The sequence below is a fragment of the Gasterosteus aculeatus genome, chromosome 8 (assembly GCF_964276395.1).
Source record: "Gasterosteus aculeatus chromosome 8, fGasAcu3.hap1.1, whole genome shotgun sequence".
In the NCBI taxonomy this organism is placed as follows: Eukaryota; Metazoa; Chordata; class Actinopteri; order Perciformes; family Gasterosteidae; genus Gasterosteus; species Gasterosteus aculeatus.
Genome location: NC_135695.1, coordinates 15,491,779 through 15,517,438, shown reverse-complemented (window position 1 = coordinate 15,517,438; position 25,660 = coordinate 15,491,779). Strand labels below are relative to the sequence as shown.

The window sequence follows — 25,660 nt, the reverse complement described above, 5'->3', positions numbered from 1 at the left end:
AGTGTAGGACTTTCCCCTATAGACTGAGAAAAGCGCACACATGCTCACACACGAACCTTGCAGCTCATAACAGGACTTGCGTCTTTGTGCACAAGGTCAGTTTGATGAGTTGTAGACACAAGCTCAACGCTTCATGGATTTAAATTTGGAAGGTACCTACAGAACTTTGTGTGTGGCCAATCGCCACAGACGGATAGTAGAAGGAGATTCACAACACACTCACGTGAACCGAAGACGTGGGCTTGTGGAAGTAATCAAATTAGACACACAAACACGCAGGAGACAGCGGTTGGGAAACAGAGTATGATCGCTGCATGATCACAAAACACGCATGCACTCATACACACACAGTCAACAGCGTCCCCAAATGCAGACAACTGTGAGGCTGATATTGGTTCACGTGCAAAATCGTGCAGACACCCACACACAGAATGGAAAAGCATACTGTATGAACAGTGTAAATGTCAATGTGCCAGATGTCTCCTGTAATATCAAGCCGTTCCTATTTGCCTCCGGGTTCTGCACCTGCTGAAGCACAGTCTGTCGCTCACAATGGGATGCATAGGCGCAGACACACACATACGTACACACACACACGTGTACACACACACACAGCTTCCCATCAAGTGTGATCCTTATCTATAATATGAACACACGCTCGCATAGATGCGCCGGACCCCTCCTGTGACACAAATGTGTATTGTCTTACCCAGTGTGTGACACATGATGGAGTGAGTCGTGCCACGGAGATGGATGTTCAATCCCACAGAGAGTGGCTCCCAGGCAGCCATCATGGGCTGGCGTGGCCCCCCGGTCACAGCGTTATTACCTTTGAGGCTAAGGACAAGGATGTATTGTCTTCAAACCGTGAGGGATAATGTTTAAAAAGACAGATCCTAAAAGGTTTACAAAGCATTTGGTTTTAATCATCATTGGTAATTCCCATATAGCAAAGCGAGCTGTTATTTCTACTGCACTATTTCTTACCATCTTTAGTTGTTGCCAAGGGACACAATTGTGATGTTTTTATTTTTTCCTTTATTCATGTCCTTATTACTTAGGAGAAAATGTTTCACATTACAATGTGGGTATGTGCACTGTGGAGATGAAACCATGGACACCCTCGAGGATGTTGTTTGCTCAGATGATTATAATCACTGACAAAGGTATAATTATGCTAAAGAGCACTTGCACGGGTACAATATACAGTTTATACTCCCATGTATTGAAATAACATTTCATTTTACCATGGAACTTGCTTCAGTGCAGTAATTTGTAGCCATTAGTACTATGTAGAAGATTTACCTGACAGCTCTCAGCTATGAATCCATCTAAATTTGAGGAAGGAGCTAAACAAGAGCCTGCTTTCTTCATCAGCTAAGTGAAAAAAGACATACAGAGGAGACGCCCTCTGAACTCCCCTTTGTCTCCACAGAGCCAGCTCTACATGCACCTGACCAACTACTCAGTCAACAAACACAACGAGAACTTCGAGCGGGACGAGACGGTGGACAAAGGCAGCAAGAGGTCCATCAGTTGGTTCACCGAGTTCCTCCGCGCCAACGACTACGACGTGGCCAAGTTCTGGGGGGACGTCTCTGTACGTGGGTAGTCCACACAAACAGACACAAACACAAAAAAAACTCTTGATACATGCAGACGTACGGCGGCGGATGTGCGGCATGATGACAAAGCACGCCACAAATGCAAACAACACAGGCACGCATCCCTAGGTGTAATCTGTGCACGCATACACTCATATGGACTCGTGCTCTTTCCACCAAACAAAACACGTTGCGCAGAGAACACAAGTAGACCAGCAAAAAGGTTTGATGTGATTTGTTATGACAGTGATTCAGTGAGCTTCGGAGCTTTGTTTAAGAGCTGAGTGAAAACATCATTCCAGGAGGATGAGCTTTCTCCATCCGGCCCTCTTCTCGGCTCATCCAAACACCTTTACCAGCATACATTTTCTTTTACCCATCCATCCCATCCTTTACCCTGACGTCTTTCTGTTAGTATTGTCGTAGGTACATCTTTCTTCTGGACCCGTTTCTTCAGCCCTTGTTCTTATGTCGTTTTCTATTTCATTCTTCTTGACCTTGACTTTTTGTCCCTCTGTCTGTATTCATTTAGGGTATATGGTCCCTCAGTGATTGTTCTATGTTCCACTGTCTGTTCTTGTGCTGCAAGCGTTCAACCTCAAAATCAAATCCCATTGGTTGTTATACTTTCCTCAAGGCAATTTCTTCTCTCCATCAGCTTTTGCTCTTTTTTGTGTTCACTTTGAACAAAGTGTTTTTTTAAACAGTTTTTACCTCGCGCTTTTAAGTTCTTGTTTAGGTAATGTTTCCTTTTATTACGCTCCGCTCCCATCCATCTTCTGTAATCTCTCCATGTGCCCCATTTTGTCTGGCCAGTTCTATTTTGTTTTTTCCTCGCTTCAGTTTATTTTTCTCACATCCTTCCTGCCTCTCGGTGACACATCAGAGTGTCATCCTTTGCCTCAGCCAGGCCGTCCTCCTCTCCTCCTGCTCTCTCGGCATTTTTGTGTCTGCTCTTTCCTCAGAAGCTGCCTCACTCTGGTGTTAGTGCTGTCCGTTTGCACTCACACACTGTGTTTTGTTTCAACTCTGTATTTATGCTCCCCGCTCACTCTCCTCGTTCCTTCTCTTTTTATCCCTCCTCTTACATTTTGTTCCTGTACGGACCAAGCAGGCCCCTCCCGCCAATGGTCACGGTCACAGAGTCCGAGAGTTTGCCAAAAGATTGTCTGTGGGGGTTAAGAATATAGTGAATGTGTTTCTCCCCTTCCCCCCATGTCTCACTGATATCTCTTTCATATTGAGGTATTATTGATGTGCTGTACGGGGCAGAGTGTCCAAGGTTTGGCCAGAAAAGCCACAGTTTTTATCATGTGGGGGTCATTTTGAGAGCAGCGTCTGACTACCAACGCTAATTATAGAGTGCACATCAACACCCGCGTGCCGTTCTCCTGCATCCCGCAGTGGTACCAACAAAACCGCAGGTCAGCAGCACTGCGTGGGGCTTGACTGTTAAGGGGAAAGTTAGTGTAGATGTTGTGTGTGTCAAAGTAAACAAGTAGTATTGGGCACATACATGCATATGTCAACCTGTTTAAGCCCTGCAGTATTTGCGCTGTTCAGTTTTTGTAAGAAAAATATTATGTCCTGAGTCAAGTCCCAAGTTGTAATCTTTAAGTTTCAAATCCTAAACAAGTCCTCATGAGCTCTTCAACAAATGTATTACCAGTTGCGTCTTTTTTGTTGAACCCTGCATAGTTTATGTATGCAACTCAATTATCTTTAATATCATTGTCTCCATCTGCTGTTTGTTTGGTTCTCTCATGCATCTTGATTGGATACCGTTGGATTGGTTCTAAGTCAGTGGAACTGGGGAATTAAGTGTCGACTTGCTGTTAATGAAAGCAGTTACCGTTAGTTGATTGATGATAATGATTGATTCTTGGCAGGTTTTTTAACTAGCATACATTTTAATCTTTGGGCTTGGGGGGACATTTTTTTCAAAAGACTTGAGTCCAAATGAAGTCACAAATAATTGATGTTAACGTCCATGTCTAGTTGTGCGTAATACATTTTGTGACTCGTCCTGTGACTTGAATCCACAACTCTGCACACCGCCGGCTGTGCTACAATGACATCGAGAGAGAAGTGACGCTACTAAAACCGAGACAATATAAATGTATCATACATGCAAACACATAATTTTAAAAAGTATGCCGGTAAAATACAAAAATGTATAGATAAAATGGTTCAAAGAGGATTCTAAAACCGTTTCAGCCCAATGCGAACAAAAGCGACATGCACAGTGCTGGGGGGAGTGGGGGCTCAGGATAAGGTGGGAGTTGATGGGAGTAGGGACAAAAACACAAATGCACACCAGCCAGTACTGGGGACTTTGGGCATAAACGGCGCGAGTGGGAGCAGGTGTTTGTGCGGCCTGTAGGTCAGACGCACTGATGGAGGTGTGTGAGCAACAGACAGAAAAGGGATGGGGCTGCCGCCTTATCAGGTCAGGGCCAGACCACCATACCCCACTCCTGCACCCGGCAGTCAGACTGGGAAGATGGCAGGCCAGCAGCACTTGCTTGGGGCTTGACTGGTGAGGGTAAGCTTTGTGCAGTGCTGCACTTTGGGGCTTAGGCCGGCAAGTGGCAGCCAGCAAAATGTGCACACACACACACACACATGAACACAGGTTGGGAGCCACTAGCCCCACAGATGGACCACAGGCCACACTGGTGAAAGTCTGTGTCTGAGTAAAATTGATATTTTTATACTTGTACATAAGTATCTTTGAACAAGTGAATAATTTCCCACCTCTTTAAAGCAGCTCTGTTGATTACAGGTGTAGTATGTGCTGCGATTACTCACTTGTCGGAGTTTAGTCCTGAATCTAAAGGTTCAAGCATCTGTCTGCAATCACAACCTGCAATTAAAGCCAGACCTTTAATTGCAGCATTTTCCGTTAAAGAGGACCTGCATAAAAAAGCAAGAGCTGCTATAAAAATTGCAGCATATAGCTTTTCAGGAGGTAGGCAAGTGACAAGCTCAGCATGGTAAACTCCATTTTTTTGTGTTTTTTGTCCTGCCAGGAGCTGGTGGTGAAGACCATAATAGTGGCCGAGCCCCACGTTCTGCACGCCTATCGCATGTGCCGACCCGGCCAGCCACCAGGGAGCGACAGCGTCTGCTTTGAGGTCCTGGGTTTTGACATTATCCTGGACCGCAAACTCAAACCCTGGCTGCTAGAGGTACAGCGCTGTGTGTCTATGTGTGAGGGAGGCGGGGTGAAATGGGCCAATCAAGTTTTTGTTTTTGGCATACTAAAAGTAATTGTATTTACTACATTTAAAGGCATTGTATCATTTACTGATTTATAAGTTGTAATTGTTGTTTTATATTTTGTCACATAATGAAAAAAAACCCGAAAAGCACTGTAGGGGACTTTCTTCTGTGATCTACAATGTCATTATAGGCTGTGTATGGGGGGGGGGGGCAGTCTAAGAGGGGAGGGCTGCAGTCTGCGCTGTCTCACCTGTCTGTGCTGCGACTAAAGTGACAGCGGCTCCCAAACTGAAGTAACGTGGCATCAGCGGGAGAGAGGGAGTCGTTGCTCCGCACTGACAGAAAGCATAAACACACACTGATTTTGCTTACACATTTTTGTCCCTGGTTTCTCTAACACACACACACACATCCACACAGTCTCAAGTATGTATTTATGCACAATCAAACACAACCAGAAGACACACTCTCATGTAAAATGAAAGGTATGTTCACAGCCACAAACATGCACACACAATTACATGGCTGTGTGCATTCACACACAGACACACACACACACACACCCACGACTGCAAATGGAGATGCAGGCGTACACAGCTGCATATAAGACAAGACAAAGACCCCTTTTCCCGACACAAAGGCAAACATGAAGGGTTTGAACACCCATTGTCTCCGTGTCAGTCTCTCCCAGTGTCACTAAAGCAGAAGATGGGTTTGAGTTTAGAATCCGCTCCAGGATTTCTGTCTCACCGTTCTGATGTCAGCCAGTCAGTTAAAGCTTGACCTAAATCCTTTAACCCAAAGTGGTTGCGCGCCTGCCCCCCCTCCTCTCCCACAAATTAACTCAAGGAAGAGAAATGCCTCCAGGGTAATTGTTTGTTTTTTTCCCCATCATGACATAATTACCTGACTCTGTGTGGTTGAGCAGTTGTATTAAGTGACAAAAGGTTGTAGAAGAGAGAGCAAGATGATGGTGTTCCTTTTGCTGCCATTGCACTGCGATAGTACGTATGTGTGTTTGTGAGTGTGCGTGTGTTTGTGTACGAGACATGGCAAACAGCCGTGAATGCAGTTGTTCCACTCCAGCAGTAATGATCCCCTCTGTGCTACTAGCAGCTCTCTATAGCTCATCAATTAACATCCCACGCACACACACGTACGCACACGCAACCAGACACACAAACAATAGTGTTTCTCTTTCACGCAACATTTACAGCAACAATCATTTATTTCCAAAATAATAGCTGATTAGTTAGGAGATACTTGTAAGCATAGTCTCAAATCCTCACTGTGGAAGCTGTCAAGCCTCAGAATAACTTTATTTCCTTTTTTTAGCCTGTTGACGTTCATTGTCACTCTGAAGCGACGCTACACACACAGTGTGTCCCGTAGGCTGGTTGCCACAAACGGTGCCCCATGGCAAGCCCTCTGGTCAAAATTTAATTTTTCAGCAGATTTTGTGGCAACACAAATGCATTTCACTGCATTTCAACATCTTTCATTTTTTTGTTTCTGTCACCCCTTCGAATGGGAAAACTTTAAAAATGGAATTGGAAGACAATAAAGGTCTCACAGGTTTGTTTTGAATTTTTGGACTACAGCTCTCAAGTTTCCCTAAGAGTGTCACTGTGAATTATGTGTGCCATGCCTCGTTGGGCCTTTACCCAGACTGCCGTTCCGACAACGTCTTCCTCTCTTACTCTTTAAAATGTCAAAATTGGTTGCTGGACATGCAAACTCTCAGCCAGGAAATGAAAGTTAAACCTGTGTAAACTCCAAGTCAGTCGGATACCTGAAAGCTAAATAGTATCATATACAAGAAACTGTCAAATAACATTAATCCTGCCCTTTGTATTTGTATTTGGGTCTGCTATTTTGTGTGTGTGTGTGTGTGTGTAGGAAGCTAAGGAGGCAAAATAAACATGATTGCCTCTCACATCCTCCAATTACAACTCCAGAAAGTAGCCACTGTTTTTTTTTTCAAGACCAGGTATTCAAAATAGTGCAACTCCAAACCCCTGTGATTAGAGGCAAGTTGTCGCCTCTATTTTGCCTTTGCAAGAAGAGCCCTGTTCAAGATTCAATACAGCGACTCTTTGTAAGCAGGCAAGCACAAAGAGAAATCCTTCCAAATATACTGATAACAAATAGGGACAGTCAAGAGGAACAACCCACAGACCAGTACAAACCTGCTAAACAGCTTGTCACAAGGGAAGAGGGGGGGTGGGGGGGGCAAGAGTGATGCTTCTCAAACCAAGGCCAGGCATCAAACACGCTTTACAGTATAGAAGGTTAAAAAGAGTGAGGCCGGCTTTTGTGGGATCCTTATCTTAATTCAGCAGAGTTTTCAACACAAGTTCTACCTGCTATTGACATTCAAAACATCAGCACTCCATAGGCACACACACACACACACACACTTGCTCAAATGTCGAAACCCGAGATGTTCGCTTTCACTAAACCAGCCCAGACAGCATCTGTGTCTCGTATGGGAAAGGCGTTTCATTGAGCCGTGATCTTCTCTTAACACGCGCACATGCTCACACGCTCACACACACACACACACACACACACACACACACACACACACACACACACACACACACACACACACACACGTGCACACATGGACAGTCGGCTTAGACCGTAGTCTGTACGGTTAGTATCCAGCCTTTTGCTTTAAAGCCGTTTAAATGTAATTTTTTTTTATTTCTATCGCAAAATAATGAATAATAGCAGGAAAAAAGATAATAATTGGAAAACAGAAGAGATAAAAACAGACTTAGTTAAGCTCAGGAACTTTCTGCTTGAATCTGGTGGTGTCTTAAAATTGGGGTACATGGATCAAAGAGAACGGCAGTCATTTCAAAAGTCAGTGTGTCATGAGGAATGAATTCTACTCGATGGAAAATATGGCAATGGGACAGCATTGCCACCTCTGCACCCCCTTCCTCTCTCAAGTATTTCCAGGGCCCATGTGCTGTAAGCCGGCGTGACAAATAAGAAAAAAATTACTTGAGGTTTGGTTTTAGTGGGCGTGACAAAGGGAATATTTTCACACGCAAAAGAACTTCTTTAAATGCTCTACTCTTTGTTTTGGAGCATAACTCGACAATGAGCACAATTAATTGTTCTCATGTCACAAGATCGGGTGGATTGAGGCACATCCTCATTACTGGCTGTGGCTGACTTCATTTTCTGTTTGGTTAGAAAAAGAAGCCGGTTTTAAAGCCTTTTTAAGCGCTGGCCAGCTCTAAATGAGAATGGAACAAATGTTTGCAGTGAGCATGTATAATTCCAAAAGCTCTGTGAAAGGCTGTCCATCTATTGTCGGGCTCCAGCAGCTAAAAGGCCAGTCGGCACACTCGTTAGGCCGCAGCTTGTGTGTGTGTGTGTGTCTGCTTGTATCAGTACATTCTACCAAAGCCAACTCCCTTCTGCAGAACGACTTTTTATCCAAACAGAGAGGCATCGGAGGATCCTCGCATAAAAAAAAAAGAAAAGATAAAAGCAGTATGAAACGGATTGATCAGAGGAGGAAGAAGCCTTGTGTGACGGCTTTTTGTGTTGTTTTTCGCTGCGTGCCGTGGTGCCATTGGACACAGAAGCTTATGCGGCTCGATTATTGATGGCTGCAACTTAACTAGCGTCTCCTCATCCATCTCTCTTGCTTTCTCCCCTCGTGCCCCCCCTTCAGGACGGCTCGTGCAGAGTGATTGGCAGCTAATGAGGCGGGCACGGTTTGGTCAACCGTGGCACTGGTTTGTTTGCGTCTGAGTGTGTTTGTGCGTGCCTGTGTGTGTGTGTGTGTGTGAATGGGCATTTCGACAACAGACTGCAGCTGGACTGCTCCCCTGAGGGCGGTGATTCTTCACCCCTCCTCTCCCTCCCTTCACCCCTTCCTGCAACTTTCCTCTCGTTCTGTGCTTTGCCCGCAATTGTTTCAAGATGAGTTTGGTTTTGCCTCTCCATCCCTCAGAGCCAACATAATCCAGACTTCCTCTTCTTTTGAATGCGAGTGGTATATGTGTGGGTGTTTGTGTCGGGGCTGTGTTTGCGGGGAGTAATCTGCGCTGGCAAATGTAAACAGATGCCACCAAAGCCCACGTACACATAGAAATAAACACTACTACTATATAAACTATTGCACATCTCCAACAAACATAAAAAAGACACTCGCAAATGTATTACAACTCCTGAAAATACTAAAAATTCAGTTTCTTCTGTGCCGAATTGGATGAAGACTCCTTCCGTAAAAAAAGTGTAGCCATTCAAAGTGTAAACAGTTTTCTTAGGAGTTTTAGAAGAAGGAGTTAGAGGTTACCCTGTCTTTCAGATGTTTTCAAGCCCTTACAACAAGCGAGTCAAACATTGTTGTGTATTCAGGGTGATTAAGGATGAATTTACTTGCTACCCATGCTCTCCAAATTTCATCCCCTCGTGATTGAATTTTCTAGGGTGAAAAATGATGCAGGAGAACAGATACAGTTTAATATACTCAATTATCTTTCAGAGTTTCTCTTGCACCCTTCCACCTTTCATTCTCATTTTGCCTTTGATCAATCTTTTGCACTTAGTGGGATTCATTCTTATTTAAATGTAGCGCTGAGGGGGCGTCTTTCTCCCTGCGATCCCTAGGTGGCAGTAGTTACCTACGAGCCGCTCTTTGGCTTCTATGAGGTTTATTAAAGAATAATTAGAATGATGTATGGGACTGTCTGTCTCTATCCACATCCATTTTCCCCCAACATGACTATTTCATGGAATAAGTATCAAATTAGGAGAGCACAGGCCTCGTATGTGGGGCAGTGGAAAACACACCCCAACATTTAGTCATTTATCATCAGGCATGTACGGCAGCAGCAGTGACAAGTGTGTGTGTGTGTGTGTGTGTGTGTGTGTGTGTGTGTTTGTGTGCATGCATTTGATTGAGGGGGAAGTTATATATTGCAGGTTTATGAGTGACATATGGGACCGTAGTGTGTGTGCGTGTGTGTGTGTGTGTGTGTGCTTGAGTGTGTTAGAAGCTATAAAGGGATAGAGATACTCTTGCATATTTATGACATACACCTCAGGTGTGTTTGGTTGTTGTATGCACGCGTGATTTTTGAAAGTGTGCGAGCACGGCTGCAAAACTATGTACACTTTTACCTTTCGTGCAACTTTAAAGCCCCCCTTTTGCTTTCTGTGGCTGCGTCAGATCGTATCTGTGTGTGTCTTTTAAAGAAGAGAAAAGAGTAACAACAAGAATTGCAGCCCTCGCTGCACCCCGCCAGCCAGCCAGCCAGCCAGCCAGCCAGTCATGCAGGTCAGGCTGACTGGTGACTACGCTAAGCGTCGGCCCGCTTACTCCCAGGACCTTTACCGCCAGCTCAGCGCGCGCAGCTAGATTTTCCTGTGTCTGACTGGACCAATAGCAACGCCACGGAAGGAACAAAAACAGTGATTGATAAGACGGCTGCAACAAGAGAGTGACTCCAACATGGCGGCCGGCTGTCTGTCTTTCTGTCGCTCCGCTACTCGCGCTCTCCCTTTCCGCCTCGCTCTCTCATTCCACCATTGTGCGGCAACAAACACTTTCTGACAGCGGTTGAACTGTGCCGATACCCTCGAGTGTGCGGGGCAGGATGGGAGGCTTGTCAAAGCAGTGGTTGTTTACACTCTGCCAGGAATAATAAGAAGGGGTTTTTTTTTTTTTTTTTTTTCTGAACCGATTAATCACGAGCAGCCCTTGCACTTGTCTGACGAGTTTTACAGACGCAGAATGGATGTCGATGGGGGGAAAGAAGGCTGGTGATTGTTGTTGATCCATGGCTGCTGCTGTGTCATTAGGGTTGGTGTGACACAGCAGAGGCCACATGCAAAAACTGCTCCAGGCTCACATTTTCAACAATGAGCGAGTCTGGAACGACGAGCGAGTTGGATTGGGAGTCATTGAGTCACTGAGATTCAGTGAATTCTCTCTCCATGTGAGCACCATGTCCCGTGGCCATGTTGATGGTAGTTTTATTGTTAGGGTGGGAATTTGCTGACTTATTAACTTTACTTGAGTAATTTTCCCCTCCACTCCCACACTACATCATATTAAACAAGGCAAGTTGAATTTGCTGGTTGCACTTCTACCTCTCCATACTTTTAGGGCCTGCAATAAAAATCAGTAGAAAGGATTTAGTTCACAGATAATTCAAACCTAATGGATAGCCGAAAAATAATAAAAGCCCCCCTCCCCACCCCCGTTATTTATGATCAGATGATCAGATAAACCTGTCCTGTGAAAAATTACAGACTGATATGTTCTTCTCCTACATGCTGGTTCTGCTGTTTGGCCAAGTGCTATTTGGGCTCCACTGATGCAATGCTGATGCTGAACCAAATCAAAGCATGAGTAAAAAGGAGTTTCTAATCTTTTCATCTGACATTTTTATTGAATGCGTCTTGGAGCAACCGAAAGCTCCTTTAAGACCCTGCCAGAGTCACTTAAGGAAATCAGAGTTGGGGTTTTGGGAGCCTGGAGGGGTTCATTAGTCCCAGACTGGTCCAACGTTCTTTGCCAGAGAGGAAAAGCAGAACACAGAAACACGGAGAAAGAAAGAAGAAGCGAGGTAATGACCAGAGCGTGAGTGGAGGGAGGGGAACGAGTGACCGGGCAGAAAGCGGCTTGAGTGACACAAAGACACCGAGTGGGAGGAGAAACTAACCAGAAGAAGAGGGCGACCAGAGGAGAGTAGGCGGAGAGAGAGAGAGAGAGAGAGAGAGAGAGACAAGAGATTGAGGGAGAGCAAAAGGGAGGCCGGGTGAGCCGCCATGCCCGTCCACTCACTGCCCGTGACAGCTTGACACCGCAAATCAAACTTAAGAAACGCAGACAAGTAACGAGACAACCGTCGCCCCGGATCACCGCCAGCCTGGCTGTTACCTGTGGGCCGCGGTGCTCTGAAGCCACACTCTTTTCATTGCGGCTGTCGTATCAGGGAGGGCGCTAAGTGGAAACAGACCCTTTCCCTCTTTTTCTTTTGTGTTTTCTTTCCTTTCAGCAAGGTACTGTAGGTCGAATGGGACAGTTCATTCTATTGAGTGACAGAGTTGGATAGCCGACCGTCCCCCTATCGTATATATTTGAGCCGCATGGAGCAGTTTCACTGATTCACTTACCGTCCAGAATTTGTATTTCTGAATTTTTCTCGGATTAATGTGTTTGAGTGGAAATGGACTAGCTGCCCTTTCGGCTGGAAACACATTCAACCCACTTGGCTCTCACTGTTCCTTGGACCCTGGTTGTGATGTAAATATGATCTTACAGAACTGTTCCCAAATCTGCCACACGGCATTGAGCACCTTTGTGTCAGGATTAGTAATGGCTCTTACCGTGGAAAAAAGAGAAAACGAGTTTCTGAGTGCTGCCCGTCTTTGAGGTTCTGTTGCGCATTTTTGCCCAAATATCTTACAAATGGCCTGATTTTGCTCACCGATGTGTTTTCCCTTCAGTATTATAACCCACGGTCCCTGATTGGTTGATTTTATGGATCTAAATACTCCGATTGGTTCAATGCTGCCGCGTTTATGGAAATCTCGATCCGTGATTGGCTGCTTTGCTGCTTTTTATGAGTTCAACTGTATCCAACTGCTTTTTTTCTAAAGGAAGACAGGAACAGGACGAATTATGTCTCTCCGACACAAATATTCATCCCAATTGCCGGTTATTGCTACGGATAGGGATGCATTTCGAGCCACAGCACGATTAGCTGTGACCTTTCTTTGATTGAAAATGATCACAGATCTTTACCAACGTATGCAGCCATGTCGGGTTATAGAATAGGAGTTCCAAGTTCTATAACTGAACTTGTGGGGGGTGGGGAGGGGGGCAAGTTTGCGTCAGTATGGTAAGAAACCAATGCTTTATTTCCACCCGAGAGCTGAGAAAAACATCAAAAGCCTATTTAAAAAAAAAAAGCAAACGAGTTTTAACGACGTTAGGACGAGACCTGACTTATTTCAACTATCAAGGTTTATTAACCTGAGCCAGCCTTTCGGAGGCCATCTGTTGCATTCTCATTTCAAGTCACCTCTTTGGAAGACACCATTTCCATTGCGCTTGCCAGTTCATTCGCACTGCCGCCGCACTTCTCTCCAGCTTCTAATCCTTTTTGTTGTCTCCCAATCTGTTTTCTCACCTTGGCAAGAAGACAAGAAGGAGCAAACAAAGAGTAAAAGGGAAGAATTGATTTGTCGTGTCAGTTATAATAACTGATATCTGAACAGCTGCACCATCGTCGGAAATGATTAAGAATGCTAAGCTGCTCTTGAATTTGTCCCCTGGTGCTGCTGGCTTTTGTACCTCGAATCACAGGTGGCTTATCCTGTTCTCGCTCAGTTAAGTCTCCCTATGAGCTATCTCAATTTGATATGATGGGATTGAGCCGAGCGCTGGTAGTCCACTGATGCTCACAAAGAGATTACCGGTGGCAGTGGTACGGATTGGCCTCGCAGTGCCTGGGACACGTAAATGACAGAGTCATGGACAGTTTGCCGGGGTCACTGATCTAGTGACAGTTTAACTTTAACACAATCTGTTCGTATGCATGCAGTCACACACACGCGGACTCCTCTTCATGCACGAGTTTACACACATCAGTGTCGGACAAGATTTAAGCCGAGGCAGTGAGTAAGAGATCCAAAGTGTCCTTCAAGAAGACAAAACTCTCCCTTTCCATCTCTTTCTTCTCCCCGCTCTCCTCTTCTTATTGCGGGAACAGATGTCTTCTTTTGCTTTTTTTTTCTTCTCCCAAATGTGCCCTGAATACACTCCTGTAATTGCATTTCTGTCTGCTGTGTTGAGAAGAAAGAGGGGGAAAAAAATGAAATGAAGTAGGAAAATATTCTTTGAATGTTTCTCTCCTCTCCTCTCTGGCAGATCAATCGAGCGCCGAGCTTCGGGACCGATCAGAAGATTGATTACGACGTGAAGAAAGGGGTGCTGCTAAATGCTCTGAAACTACTCAACATTCGGTACGGTTCTCCACCGTGGTCCTACACACCCGCGCGCAGGCTTGTTGATAAACATACATGAATCAAATTGAATTGTAGGGGCCCATTAAGTATTATGTGCAGAGGTAGACAAAGCTCACGGCAGAGCTTATTTTTCGGCGCTCTGAATTTCAAGATTTCAAATCGATTCTTTCAGGTTTCTTGGAATTACGTTGATGCACGGCACAATGCAGCTTTCATCCCGGTTCTCTTTTAATCTGACGTCACAGTGGGAACATTAGTCTGAAACCAAGAGGGGCTGTGGGTGTAAAAAATGTCTGTCCTTGTAAATGTGTGTTGGTGCTGCTGTAGTAGATATAAAAACAGACAATGGCCGAGGTACAAAGCTATGCTGCTACTGTGCGCTTTGTGCACCCTTTAATCAGGCATGCTGTGTGCGTCTGTGTGTGTGTGTGTGTGTGAGAGAGACAGAAACAGGATAACAATAAGTTCTGCTATGTCTATTTAAAAAGTTTACTTTTTTCTCCTGCTCTCTATAAGCTCACTGTGAACTTTTACTTTTGCTGTATTTGATTGCCTGTTTACAGGAGGTTATGCACACGCTCATTCTCGTTGTGTGTCGTGTCTTTTTTGTGTGTCTGCGTGCGTGTTTGCTGGCGTGCTTTTCTGTCCCCTGGCTACAGAGAGCCGGTCCATTGATTGATCATCGTACACCAGACCTCTGGATCTCTGCTCTCTTTTTTTCCTTTCTCTCTTTGTGCTTGTCCTCCTCTTACTGCTCTAAATATAGTAGCAACTCGGCGAGTCACACACATGCACAAATGCAGCAAACACACAGATCAATTGATCAATTACATGCATCCCCGTAGATGTAGTTTGGCCAAGCGTGGTGCTGGGTGCAGCCATCCCACATACCCCCCTTGCCCCCTCCCGCCCTGCTTCAGTCGACACAAACAAATCCCTTATCAAAATGATTGGTTTCATGGCCGATGTTTGCTGTGTTCCCACAGATTAAAAGGGGAGATTTGATTATTTCGTGGCAAATAAATCGTAGGAGGCCTTGAACGGCATCGGGGAGGTATTTTTCCACTGGACAAACTGCTTATGTTCATGCTGGAGTGAATGAAGGCTTTGTTCTACCTCGCTCACTTTTTCCTTATATAGTAATGGCTGTGCTTCCCACCAGGGAGGGGTCGCTGGTGTGTAGAGGTAGGGTCGGGTCTCAGCTCGGCTCCCAACAACTGTATCAACTTGGGATCAATTCAGACCCGGTCGGGCATGGACATTGATAAACCTCAGCCGGCCAACGGCATTCAATATCCAATTTAAGGGGCCAGCGATTGACTAAAATAAATTGCCCTTTCTCCAGACCGCAGGAGCCCACTTGTTCAGAATTAGCCGTCTGGTCCTGTTCATCCTATGGTTGTCACTTTGTTTGTGCCGCGGCTCTGTCCTTATCTCTGTATTGTGGAATTATTGTATTGAGGATTTTTTTTTTTTTTTTTTTTAACTACCACAATGATGTGAAAAGGCAAATTGAGGTTGGTCCAAATGTCACAGATGAGACCTGCATGCTGTTTCATTGTTTACATTCATGAACACTGCTTTCTGAGTTGTAGCAATAAAATACTGCTTGTGTATACTGAAAGAACTATGACAGTATGTTATGAAATAGATATGAGAAAGGTTATGAGAACACGAGCAGATTTAGACAACAACATTTCATAATGGTGCAGTTTAACCTGCTCAGAAATTTGAATTATTGATAAACAGCAAATGTGCTTTTTTCCTTACATAGAAATGCTATTTTGAGTGCTCAAGGATCAAGTATAAAAATGTAGACACCGTTTTCAAAGGTTTTGTGAAAAAAACTCTGTACATGTTTTCTCAGAGCGAGTGATAAGAAACGCAACCTAGCACAGCAAAAGGCAGAGGCTCAACGACGCCTCTATGGACACGGCTCCACGAAGAAGCTATCGGCTGCCTCCTCCGACTGGGAGAAACAACGGCACACGCTGGAGCGTAGGAGAGAGGAGCTGGTAAGTCACATGATAAAGAAGCAAATGATTACACTCTTTGGAAACGATGCTGAGCAAGACTAGAGATATTCACGCACATTCACACCAGTAGCCCCCCCCCCACGAAGACTTTCAAAACTAAAACTATCCTGTGCATTCGCACTGTACCTCCGGATCTTTTTAGGCCACACCAAAATAAGCACAAAAGGTGGCTTTGCTTCAGCAGCAATTGAGGGGCAGTCGCTCATCTCTTTGAAATGAAAGGGTCGAGGGAGCTTTTGGGGGGAAAAGTGGTGGCTACTAGTACTTTAGGCCTCCCTCGCTCCTTTATTAGCCTTGGCAGTAATCAATAGGAATAAGGAAAGGTGGCGCAGAGGCACAATTTTAAAAAGAGGACTACCTTGTGGTTGAGTACTGTTATTGCTTTAAGTGCAAGAAGGGGATCAGTTGGGTTGAAGGCACATATCGCTCAGAGCTCAATGAAACGGTATTGTCAGTATTGGAGTCAATCCCTCCTCTCGGTTTCATGCTGAATTGGCCAACTAATCTCCATAATTATACCTCCCTTACATATCAATAAGGGAATAGCTGGAAATAAGCCTCTTAATTATAAGGTATTGCTGGGTGAGAAGCCTTTTTGAATTCATCTTCCCTTTTTTGTCTCCTTTTTATGACTATTCTCTACTACTAGTCTCTATTCTTAAGAAGTGGTAAGTGGGGTGTTACGGTGACTTTCACCTGCGAGAATAAGTCATTTTCCTTTGCTTTTCCTTTGCTTCTCCCCTATTTCTAGAAAGAGCGACTGGCCCAGGTTCGCAAGCAGATCTCTAGGGAGCAGCATGAAAAGCAACATCTGGGGAACTACAGGTAAGGCAGAGGCCAACAGCTGGGTATAGAGGACTCTGACTCCAGAAACTTCCCACTATATCGGCACCCGCTCCGCTCACATTTCTGGGGTTATCTGCACACAGCTGCACTCTCAGGAGAATAAATAATACTGCTGCACAGAGAACAAACACAAGAGAACACCCAATGTCTTTAAGGAGGCGAGGTGGAAGAACTAAGACAGAGAATAAGTAAAAGGAAATGGGAGGTAGTTTGCCATGTCTAATACTAAACTGTTACTCATCTATTCATCATGTTTTCAGCATTTTACAAATTATAATGTATGTATACTTTGCCTGACTACTGCAATCTATTCTCGATCTCCTCCTTCCACCACATTTCTACGCTTTCCCCCTTTGACTCCAGCTGGGACTTTAGAAAACACTGAGCGCGTCAATTCTTTATAGTCACCTCACAGATGGAGCAGATCCATCTTCGTGCATGACTCACAAACACAAACTTCTGATTTGGCGATTATCACTTTCCAACTAGTTAACCCTCGTCAGTCCCTCAGTCTGTCTTCCTGCTTTTATCTCTTTGTCCAACAAAGTCTCTCTTCCCCAGACGCACATGCCTACACAATTTGCTCACACACACACACACACACACACACACACACACACACACACACACACACACACACACACACACACACACACACACACACACACACACACACACACACACACACACGCCTTGCTGTCTGCCCAAGTGTAAGTGACTTTTTGACTCATCACTTGACTGATAGTGAGAATACTGATCCTAGCCTGCGTGAAGTGCCGTCACATCTTTCCTCTTTTCAGACATGCAGCCAGACAGTCAATCAGACAGGCTGAGGTCTGTCTGGAGCATCCTTAATAAAGACCTCTTAGCATTCAAATGGTGTCCCAGCGCTGCACTGGAGTCTGATTAACACACTGCTTCTCATTAAATGAGTTTGGGTAATGAACTTACTTACATTCTGCTATTAGATGAGAATTGTATCAGCTACAGAAAAGCCAGGACCCCACGGTATCAGAAAGAAACCCAGCGGGCTGATGCTATCGTAGATGTTCATTCAATTGATGATTTGCACAGTAGCAACTGGGAGGTTTGAGAGACACCAGAACAAAACTATGATACCAGGATTTTTTTTTGTTTGGGAGGAGAATATGAACTGGCACGAACATTTCACTTAAATTTTAAAAAATACTCCAGGGTCACCCTCAAATAAAATGTCCATATGCTGCCAAAACGAGGGAGCAGTTAACACCCACTCCTAAAGTTTTGAACTTTTGCTTTTCACTCAAGTGATTTATCTGGCTTGTTGAGGATTTAAAAGTTCTGGCTCTCTTTATATATTACGATTTGAATACAGTTTATCCCCCTGTTATGAAGATCATTTTTTCCACATTTCTCACACATTTCTCAGGTTTGCTCTCAAGAGGAAGAGAAAATTGTCCATGTACCTTAAAGATGGTTAAAAATGGTGGCAGTTATACAATCTAATATAATAAGGGAAGGTAATAAAGTGATCCATGGAATTGGGTCAACCTCTCAACAATATGGAAGTCATATACTAAGAACTTCTAGCTTCTATGCATAAAGTTTTTAGATGGCAGATGGGACGCAGTAAAAGTTCACAGCTTAAACATTTTACTTGGCATTGTGCATCCATTAATATAGACAAATTGGAGGCCAATATGTGTGAATAGTTTGTATTAATGGCTTAGTCATGGCGCTGCATAAACATTACGACTTTGCATCTCTTTGTTTAGAGAAAACCCGGCTGTACTTTTAAGTCCCTTTAAACTGTTGATTTAAAAGGCCGACGCGGGGGGAATCTGGCTCTCGATGTCTGCAAAGACGCCAAACTATTTCCTTGCTTTTACACTCCGAACTGGCCCATGCTTATTAAACCGGTCCCTGTTTTGATTTGATGGCTAAAGTGACGACAGGAGGGGAGTTTGGAGATGTGTTATGAGCATAACCAGCCAGAGGTTTAAACATTTTCCAAATCCCGTATAGCCTAAGATAAACACTGCGCATTGTTAAGAAGAAGCAGAGCTGGGAAGAAGGTGCGTATAAGCCCATTAAAGTGCCCATCACAACGAGGGTTTATGAATATGTACTGCATGTGTGTGAAACAGCATTAATGCACTACTCCACCCGAAAGGGAGGAGTTTGAAGTTTGAAGTCTGTACGGTTTCGTGCCTCAAGGTCTCCATTAATACTTCTTCACCTTTCTTTTGTCCCTCTATCACGCCTGAATTACTTATAATTCTCCCCGCCTGTGTGTTTCTCTCTCCTGCTCGCTGTCTTTTTGTCCATCTTCCACACTCACCTGCTGTGCCTCGACCTCCCTTTGCCTCCCTCCATCCACTCCTCCCTCTTCCTCCCCCCCTCCCCCTTAATCTTTGTATTCTTTTCTTTCCTCCCTATTTCTGTTTCTCAAACAACCTACTTTCTCCACTTTTATTACCCTTCTTTTTTCCCCTCGTCATGGCTCCCTCCCTCCCAATTGTCCCCATTCCTCCTCTCACCTCATATCCTTCTTTTGCTGAACCCCAATACACCTCTTCCATTTCTTTCTCCCGCCGTCATCACCCCCACCCTCTCCTTGGTGAACCCAACCTGTGTTTTCTCTGTTTCATCATCTCTCCTCTCACCCTTCTCATCCGCGCCGATGACCCTCCTTCTTTGCCTTTTCTCTCTCCCTCTTTCTCCGTGCCTTCCTCATTCTCCTTGCTGTTCTCTCTCTCTGCGGCCCACAGACGTATTTACCCCCCAGACGACAAGCTGCTGCTGGAGAAGTATGAAAGCCTGCTCTCGGCCGCCTTTCAGACCTTCCTCGCCGGGCGAGCTGCCTCACTTCAAAAGGAAATGAATAATCCTCTGAAACGAATGAAGGCACGTACGTCAGTGGCAGACTGTCAAACACGCACACACAAACACAAACATCATATAAACATGCATAGACACACAAACATATAGACACAATATGCTCTTGTGGACCAGCACATTCTAAAGGGAAAGAAACACACATGCATTTCTATTAGGATTCTGCCCACAGAGATGCGAAAGGATGCGCAAATAATGTGGAAAGTGTGTTGCAGTCCTTTAGATTTGTTAAGACGTCCTTCTTCTCTATCTGCCTTACTCTTCGACTGTCATTCACTCACTCCCTCTGCAAATATCTATTGTGCTGTGTACATGAGCTCTTAAACGCAGACCAAATCCCGCAAAACAATGTCAATCCCGTTTGTTTTTTTATTCTTTAAGATTAAGGGACACACATTTGAACATGTATATGAGAACACACGCAACCGAGGACATGCACGTGCTTGGATGGAGGTAGAGGAATATAAATGTCAAGTCTCTTTTGGTACCAGAACAAATGTAGTTTCAGTTAAACCCTGAAGTTATTAAAATGTGGGAAGAAGAGAGCTAGATTTACATTACATACACCTTAAGAGTAGAAAGGGGGGTATGTGAATTGAAATTTATCTCAAATTATTCTACAATGATCAAATCATTTAAAATTAAGATTTAAAAATGTGAGCTTTGTGTGTAGTATAGGTCATTCACAAATGCATATCTCAATCCACACACAAATTCCAAGCACGATAGTTCATATTATATCAAGATCAGGAGATCAGGTGAACTGCATATCTACAAGTAATTACATTTGGGTGTTGAGTTTCTGCCCCCTGTTCAACATAAATCTATGCATACGTGCTGCGTTTAAGTGCTAATGGAAAACTGGGATTGCCGTGTTTTCTGAGAAAACGCATGTAATTTCAAAGTTGTGAATATGCTTTTCCGCAATAGACAGAATAACTTGTCACCCTTTGATTAAAACACACACATTTTCCTTCTATATACTACTGAAGCCCATGTAAAAATCATAGTTCTGTTGTACATCGAGCCACGCTAGCTGGTTCCGCCTGTCGCTGTGATATGGACACGTGGCAACTGTAAGGCAACTGTTAACGAATACTTAAGTCAACAGGTGCTGCGGTTTAAACAATAGGCTTCACAAAGAACAAATCAATTAAACAAAAAGACACAGAGGAAGCCGTTGTGGGATAATAAAACACATGGAGGTTCAAGATGCATTGAGTAGGAAAAATGCAGATAAACAAAAAAAAACATGGAAATAATAATAGTAAATACTACCCCTTTTTTTTATCTCCAACTAGTTTGGACATTACACATTTTCATCAAAGCACAGGGATGAGATGTAATATGCAATGATTGCATCGTTGATAGAAACAACGCTTCCCAAACAGCAACTAGCCCCTCGGTCGTTGTCTGTCAAGGATCTCTGCAGAGAATCCTTACAGAGATGTCATTTAAATACCAGGCGGGAGATGGTACAACAGGCCGAGGTGAATTTAATTAAGTCAACACAAAGAAATCTGACTGTTGTTCAAAGTAGGAAAAGAAAGAGATAATAGGAACATACAGTGCTCAAAAATGTGCAATCTAATAACATGATCATGAGTGACAACTGGACCGCCCGTATTAATGGACAGAGTGGGTGATACTAATCTTGGCCATTTTTAGAGAAGAAAGGATGTTCCTCAATTTGAATATGATTTTCAGCAGACAAGGGAAAAACACAAATTCATTTGAGTTACTTTTCTTTACAGTCTTCCTGTGGGGTTGCTTGTGCTCCTCACCTTTGCTTTTTGTTAAGTCATTGTCACTGATAGCACTGCACACACACAGAATTTAACTCCTTTATAGCCTGCTTGATTTACACTTAGTTTGAGTTCTATAAATGCCAATTCAAGTTGTTGGGAGTACTAGTTTTGCTTTTATCACTAACGTTTGTGTTAGTGTCAAATTTATACTAACCAATCTTTACTTAATACAACTGTTTTAAACTTTGTGGATGAACCTATTCCTCCTTACGGTTTCTACTGGAACAACAATTTATGATTGTGTGTTAAACCAAAGCCATTAACTATGTGCAATGTCACTGTACTTTGGCCCACAACCCTGGTGGGATCAATAATCTGTCATAATCTGACGTGAATTGCGCGTTTGGATGCTTTTTCTTGGGGCCAGAGGTCATTTGCCAGCAGTCCATCAACACATCTGTCAAGCCTGACACACATTGTACCTGCAAGACTCATGTTTGATGCCTTTGTGGCTTCACGGGGCCATGAATTGAGAAATGTCATGGACTGTCACGCTATCAAGGAAAATAAAACGTCTGTTATTATCCTGGTGAAAACATGCACTGCTGAGCTCGGCTTCATTGCTGTGCTGCAGACAATACACCCACTGGTTACTCCGGTTTCTGCAGGGTTTACATCACTCTTCTCCCCACTTTCATTACTGATGTTTGACAGGCATGCATCAAATTGTATGTTCTGTTGTTAGGTATCCGTGCTTTCCAGCTCGCTCAGCTGATGCATTCCCATTCTTCAATTTTTCTCATATGGACACTAAAAATAGAAAAATAAGAATGCAGGTGCTTGCTCAGCTGGCCTTTAGCAAGCTGTCAATGTAATGAAAAATGTTTGTGGGAGCACTTCACAGTCAGAGGTGTGAATCTTCACTGGCTCCGCAATTGGATTTGACTACAATCCACCTGTCAATGAATCAAGAAATTCTAGATGCATCTCAATACATTCTCAATGCATCTCAATATTTTATATTACGGCAGATACTTTCAGAAAAATCGGAATTATCTTTTTGAAAGAAAGAAAAATGCTTTGATGGAAACATCTGTGTGCATGCAGTGCGTGGTTGAAACATAGCAGCTAATATCGGTGGATACGGCAACAAGTTAGCGGATGGCGGAGTGCGTTTCTCAGCTCCCTGTGCACACAAAGCTTTGCCCTCGGTCAAAGGAGAGGAGAGAAAAAACACAGCGGGTCAGTAAATAACAGCAAAACACCAGTAATGACTGCCTGAGATGAAATGAAATCAAATACTCCTGTTGCGGACACATCAAACTTGACTTCCAGTACTTAAACCAGAATAGGAACATAGGAAGAAAACATGAGCTCTCCATGAGCTGAGTTTTATCGCGAAACACCGAAGGTTATTTTGAAAATACATTGTATATATCCAACAAGCGGATATTGACAAATGTAAAACTGACCCAGCGAGTCGGTGTAGCTTCACTGACCAAGTTGCTACATCTGACGAGTTGGCCGGTATCATCCAATGCAACGCTTTTCATCCTGCAGCTCCAGCCCGACCAGTGCCACCTACAGGCAAAAACAAAAACAGTAGCAGCTCTGAGCTGCCACCCATGTGCATGAAACGATCGGGAGAATTGTGTTTTTCACAGCTGCTGTTTGTTATATAACAATCCTTTAAAAATAGTGACATATTTTCAGTGAGAAGAGTCCCTACAAAGCTTATCCTTCATGCTTCGAAGAATAAATGAGGTGTCCTTTGGGTTTTTCTTTTATTTGTCTAAAAGAATGAGCATGATTTTAGCAAGAGGTTTTCTTCTGGCTCGGGGGGGTATGTTTTTCTTTTTTTTTCTAAGTAAAGGAAGTAAATCCCTCACCACGATGAGACAGACTCATCCGTCAAACAGCCAAGAAATATGAAGTCAGTGAATGTTATGGTAAAAGCTGCCAGCAATAGAGAAAATGACGGCTTTGTAATAATAATGGATAAAAATACAAAAGCTCTCTGGACAAGACTACAGACTCTGTCGTGCCAAAGAAGCACTTTGTTCGGACGATATAGTTTATGATCTCCATACTCAGAGATTGTTGGCGTCACATCCAGCCACATGGGCTAAAAAAACATTATAGTCTAAAATATTTATTTGTAAAAATTAGTCGGGAAATAGAATTAGAATTAAGATGTTAACTCTCCTTTTGATGTTTTCCACATTTCTTCTTCTGAACAGCTAAAACTGTCTGATCAATTCAGGCTTAATCATTTACAACTTTACACACCATCGCGCACAGTCGCACAAGGGTATTTTCATACTTCCAAACGTGAAAGTATGCCACTGTGCACGTACCGTTTGTATCCACACACAGATGTTGGTGCACAAACACGCCAACACCGAGAGCCAGAGCCCAGTGACCTTTTCAGGAACCCCGGAAAGCTGCTTGATGCCTAATCTGAGAGAAAACAATCACTTTTCAACCGTATTTGAGCGTTGAGTGGGAGCTTTTGATGTCCCCAGCCGTGAAGCAACATTAATCACCTTTGCTTACATTTCAGCGACGGCCAAATGGCCAAGACCCCAGTACTCTGGCCGTGACTCCGCCTTTTTTCAAAGTCAGCCTCCAAGCGCTGCCAAAAAGCAATGCATGTGCAGCCAGGGCCTTTTTTGTAACCCCCAGATAAGGTGCACATGCCTTAGTCAAACTTTTTCACGCCTCACCCTTTTTTAAGTAAAGTTTCTTAATTTCTTAAACTCATTTTGACTGCAAAGTAGTTAGAAACCATCAAAGAATTTAGATTACCAGCGTTAAAATTGAACTACTTTGTTAGCCTTTGGCGATGCATGAAACTTTATAATATGTTCTTAATGTGACAAACATCCTAGTTTGGGCGTATTCTCATTAACCTTGTGTTTTTGTTCTTTCCAGGAGGAGGACATCTTGGACCTGCTGGAGCAATGTGAGCTGGACGACGAGAAGCTGATGGGCAAAACCTCCAGGCAACGAGGCCCTAAGGTGGGTGAGAGTGAGACGGGGGACAGGGAGTCACAGACGAGACAGAGACGAGGGACAATAAAGGTCCACAAGGGAACCACGGAAAAGGTGCAAAGGAGACTATCAGAGAGAAGGAAAGAGGAAGAGGGGGACAGCGCAGGCAGATGCCTGAAGTCAACGCCCACGGAAAGCATACAGGACACGATTCTTAAAAATAAAGAGGGGGCCACCGGTGAGAAAGAAAAGAATCCCAAAAAGATCCAAAGAAAAGACCCGACTCCCCTGGGGGACGGCTGTCAGGCTGTCTCTCGTGCTCTCTGCGTGCTATCTTTCGTTCCGTCTACCTCCCTCTCTTTCTTTCTGTCCCTCTGTCACATACACCTCTATGCCCCCTCAATTTCCCACGACAGCACATTACTCCCTCCATCACCTTGCTTCCCTCTTCTCCCTTCACCTCATCCCTATTCTCTCTCTCTCTCTCCCTCTCCCTCTCTGCACATCTACATCCGTCCCTCACTCGAGGGCTAAATTGGCTGGAACACTCAAAGAGTGTGTTAGGGACTCGACAGCGCAGCATTAGAGAGGCCTTAGCTGCAATGAGGGCTTGTTCAGACACAATCACTGTTGTCCAAATTAATTTGGACTCCGTCAGTTTCGATTTTGCCGAGTGTACTGAGAGAGACATTGAGAGCAGGGGGAAAGAAGAGCTGTGACGGATAGATTCGCCCCTCGGGGGTGTAGCGCTCGCGAGCCATCTGGTGAAACGGAACCGGCGAGTGCGGGAAAGCTCAGAGGGAGAGAGGAGTGAGGCTGAGGGATTAGAGACAGGATTTTGAGGGAAAGGGAAGGGACGCTGAAGTTTGCTATTGCCGAGGAAATGTTCAGACGCAGAGGACAAGTGGTAGAGAGCAAGGAAGGCAGGAAGCCAAATGGTGAAAGGAGGGAGAGCAAGCCTCTCCTCATATTTAGTTGTTTCTTTTAATGGCTTCTTCTGTCCAATTTTTGTAACTAAGTTATTCACTGTATCAAATGTCTTCCTCGCTGTGTCCTCAGCTGACTACATAGGCTGTATATTGATTCACTCTCACTCAGTCACCCGAAGTTCTCGCTCCTCGTCTGTTCAGATGACCGGCCGTCTCTTTTTGTCTCGCGCTCTTGTGTTTATCCGCTGTGTGTTCCTGTCTCCTTTTCTCTCTCCCAACGCGTTCATTGTCTCTTTTGTCTCTCCATGCGACTTTCTCTCTCTCTCTCTCTGTGCTCATTTCCGTTCACTCCGTCCATTCAATGCCTCATCTCGGTTCCTCCCTGCTCCGAT

The 25,660-nt window shown here is 44.2% G+C and overlaps 1 protein-coding gene across 6 annotated transcripts in view; it reads left to right on the top strand.

Moving 5' to 3' along the window:
- The window catches only part of ttll7 (tubulin tyrosine ligase-like family, member 7), a 64,343-nt gene that overhangs the window by 19,657 nt on the left and 19,026 nt on the right, over window positions 1-25,660 (top strand). For all 6 annotated transcript variants that reach the window (XM_078108353.1, XM_040184423.2, XM_040184424.2 and 3 more), the window contains exons 8-14: window positions 1,436-1,600; window positions 4,637-4,795; window positions 13,741-13,835; window positions 15,706-15,853; window positions 16,626-16,699; window positions 19,471-19,606; window positions 24,280-24,366. In XM_078108353.1, coding sequence (XP_077964479.1) covers window positions 1,436-1,600; window positions 4,637-4,795; window positions 13,741-13,835; window positions 15,706-15,853; window positions 16,626-16,699; window positions 19,471-19,606; window positions 24,280-24,366 — 864 coding nt within the window. The remainder of the gene's footprint in view (window positions 1-1,435; window positions 1,601-4,636; window positions 4,796-13,740; window positions 13,836-15,705; window positions 15,854-16,625; window positions 16,700-19,470; window positions 19,607-24,279; window positions 24,367-25,660) is intronic.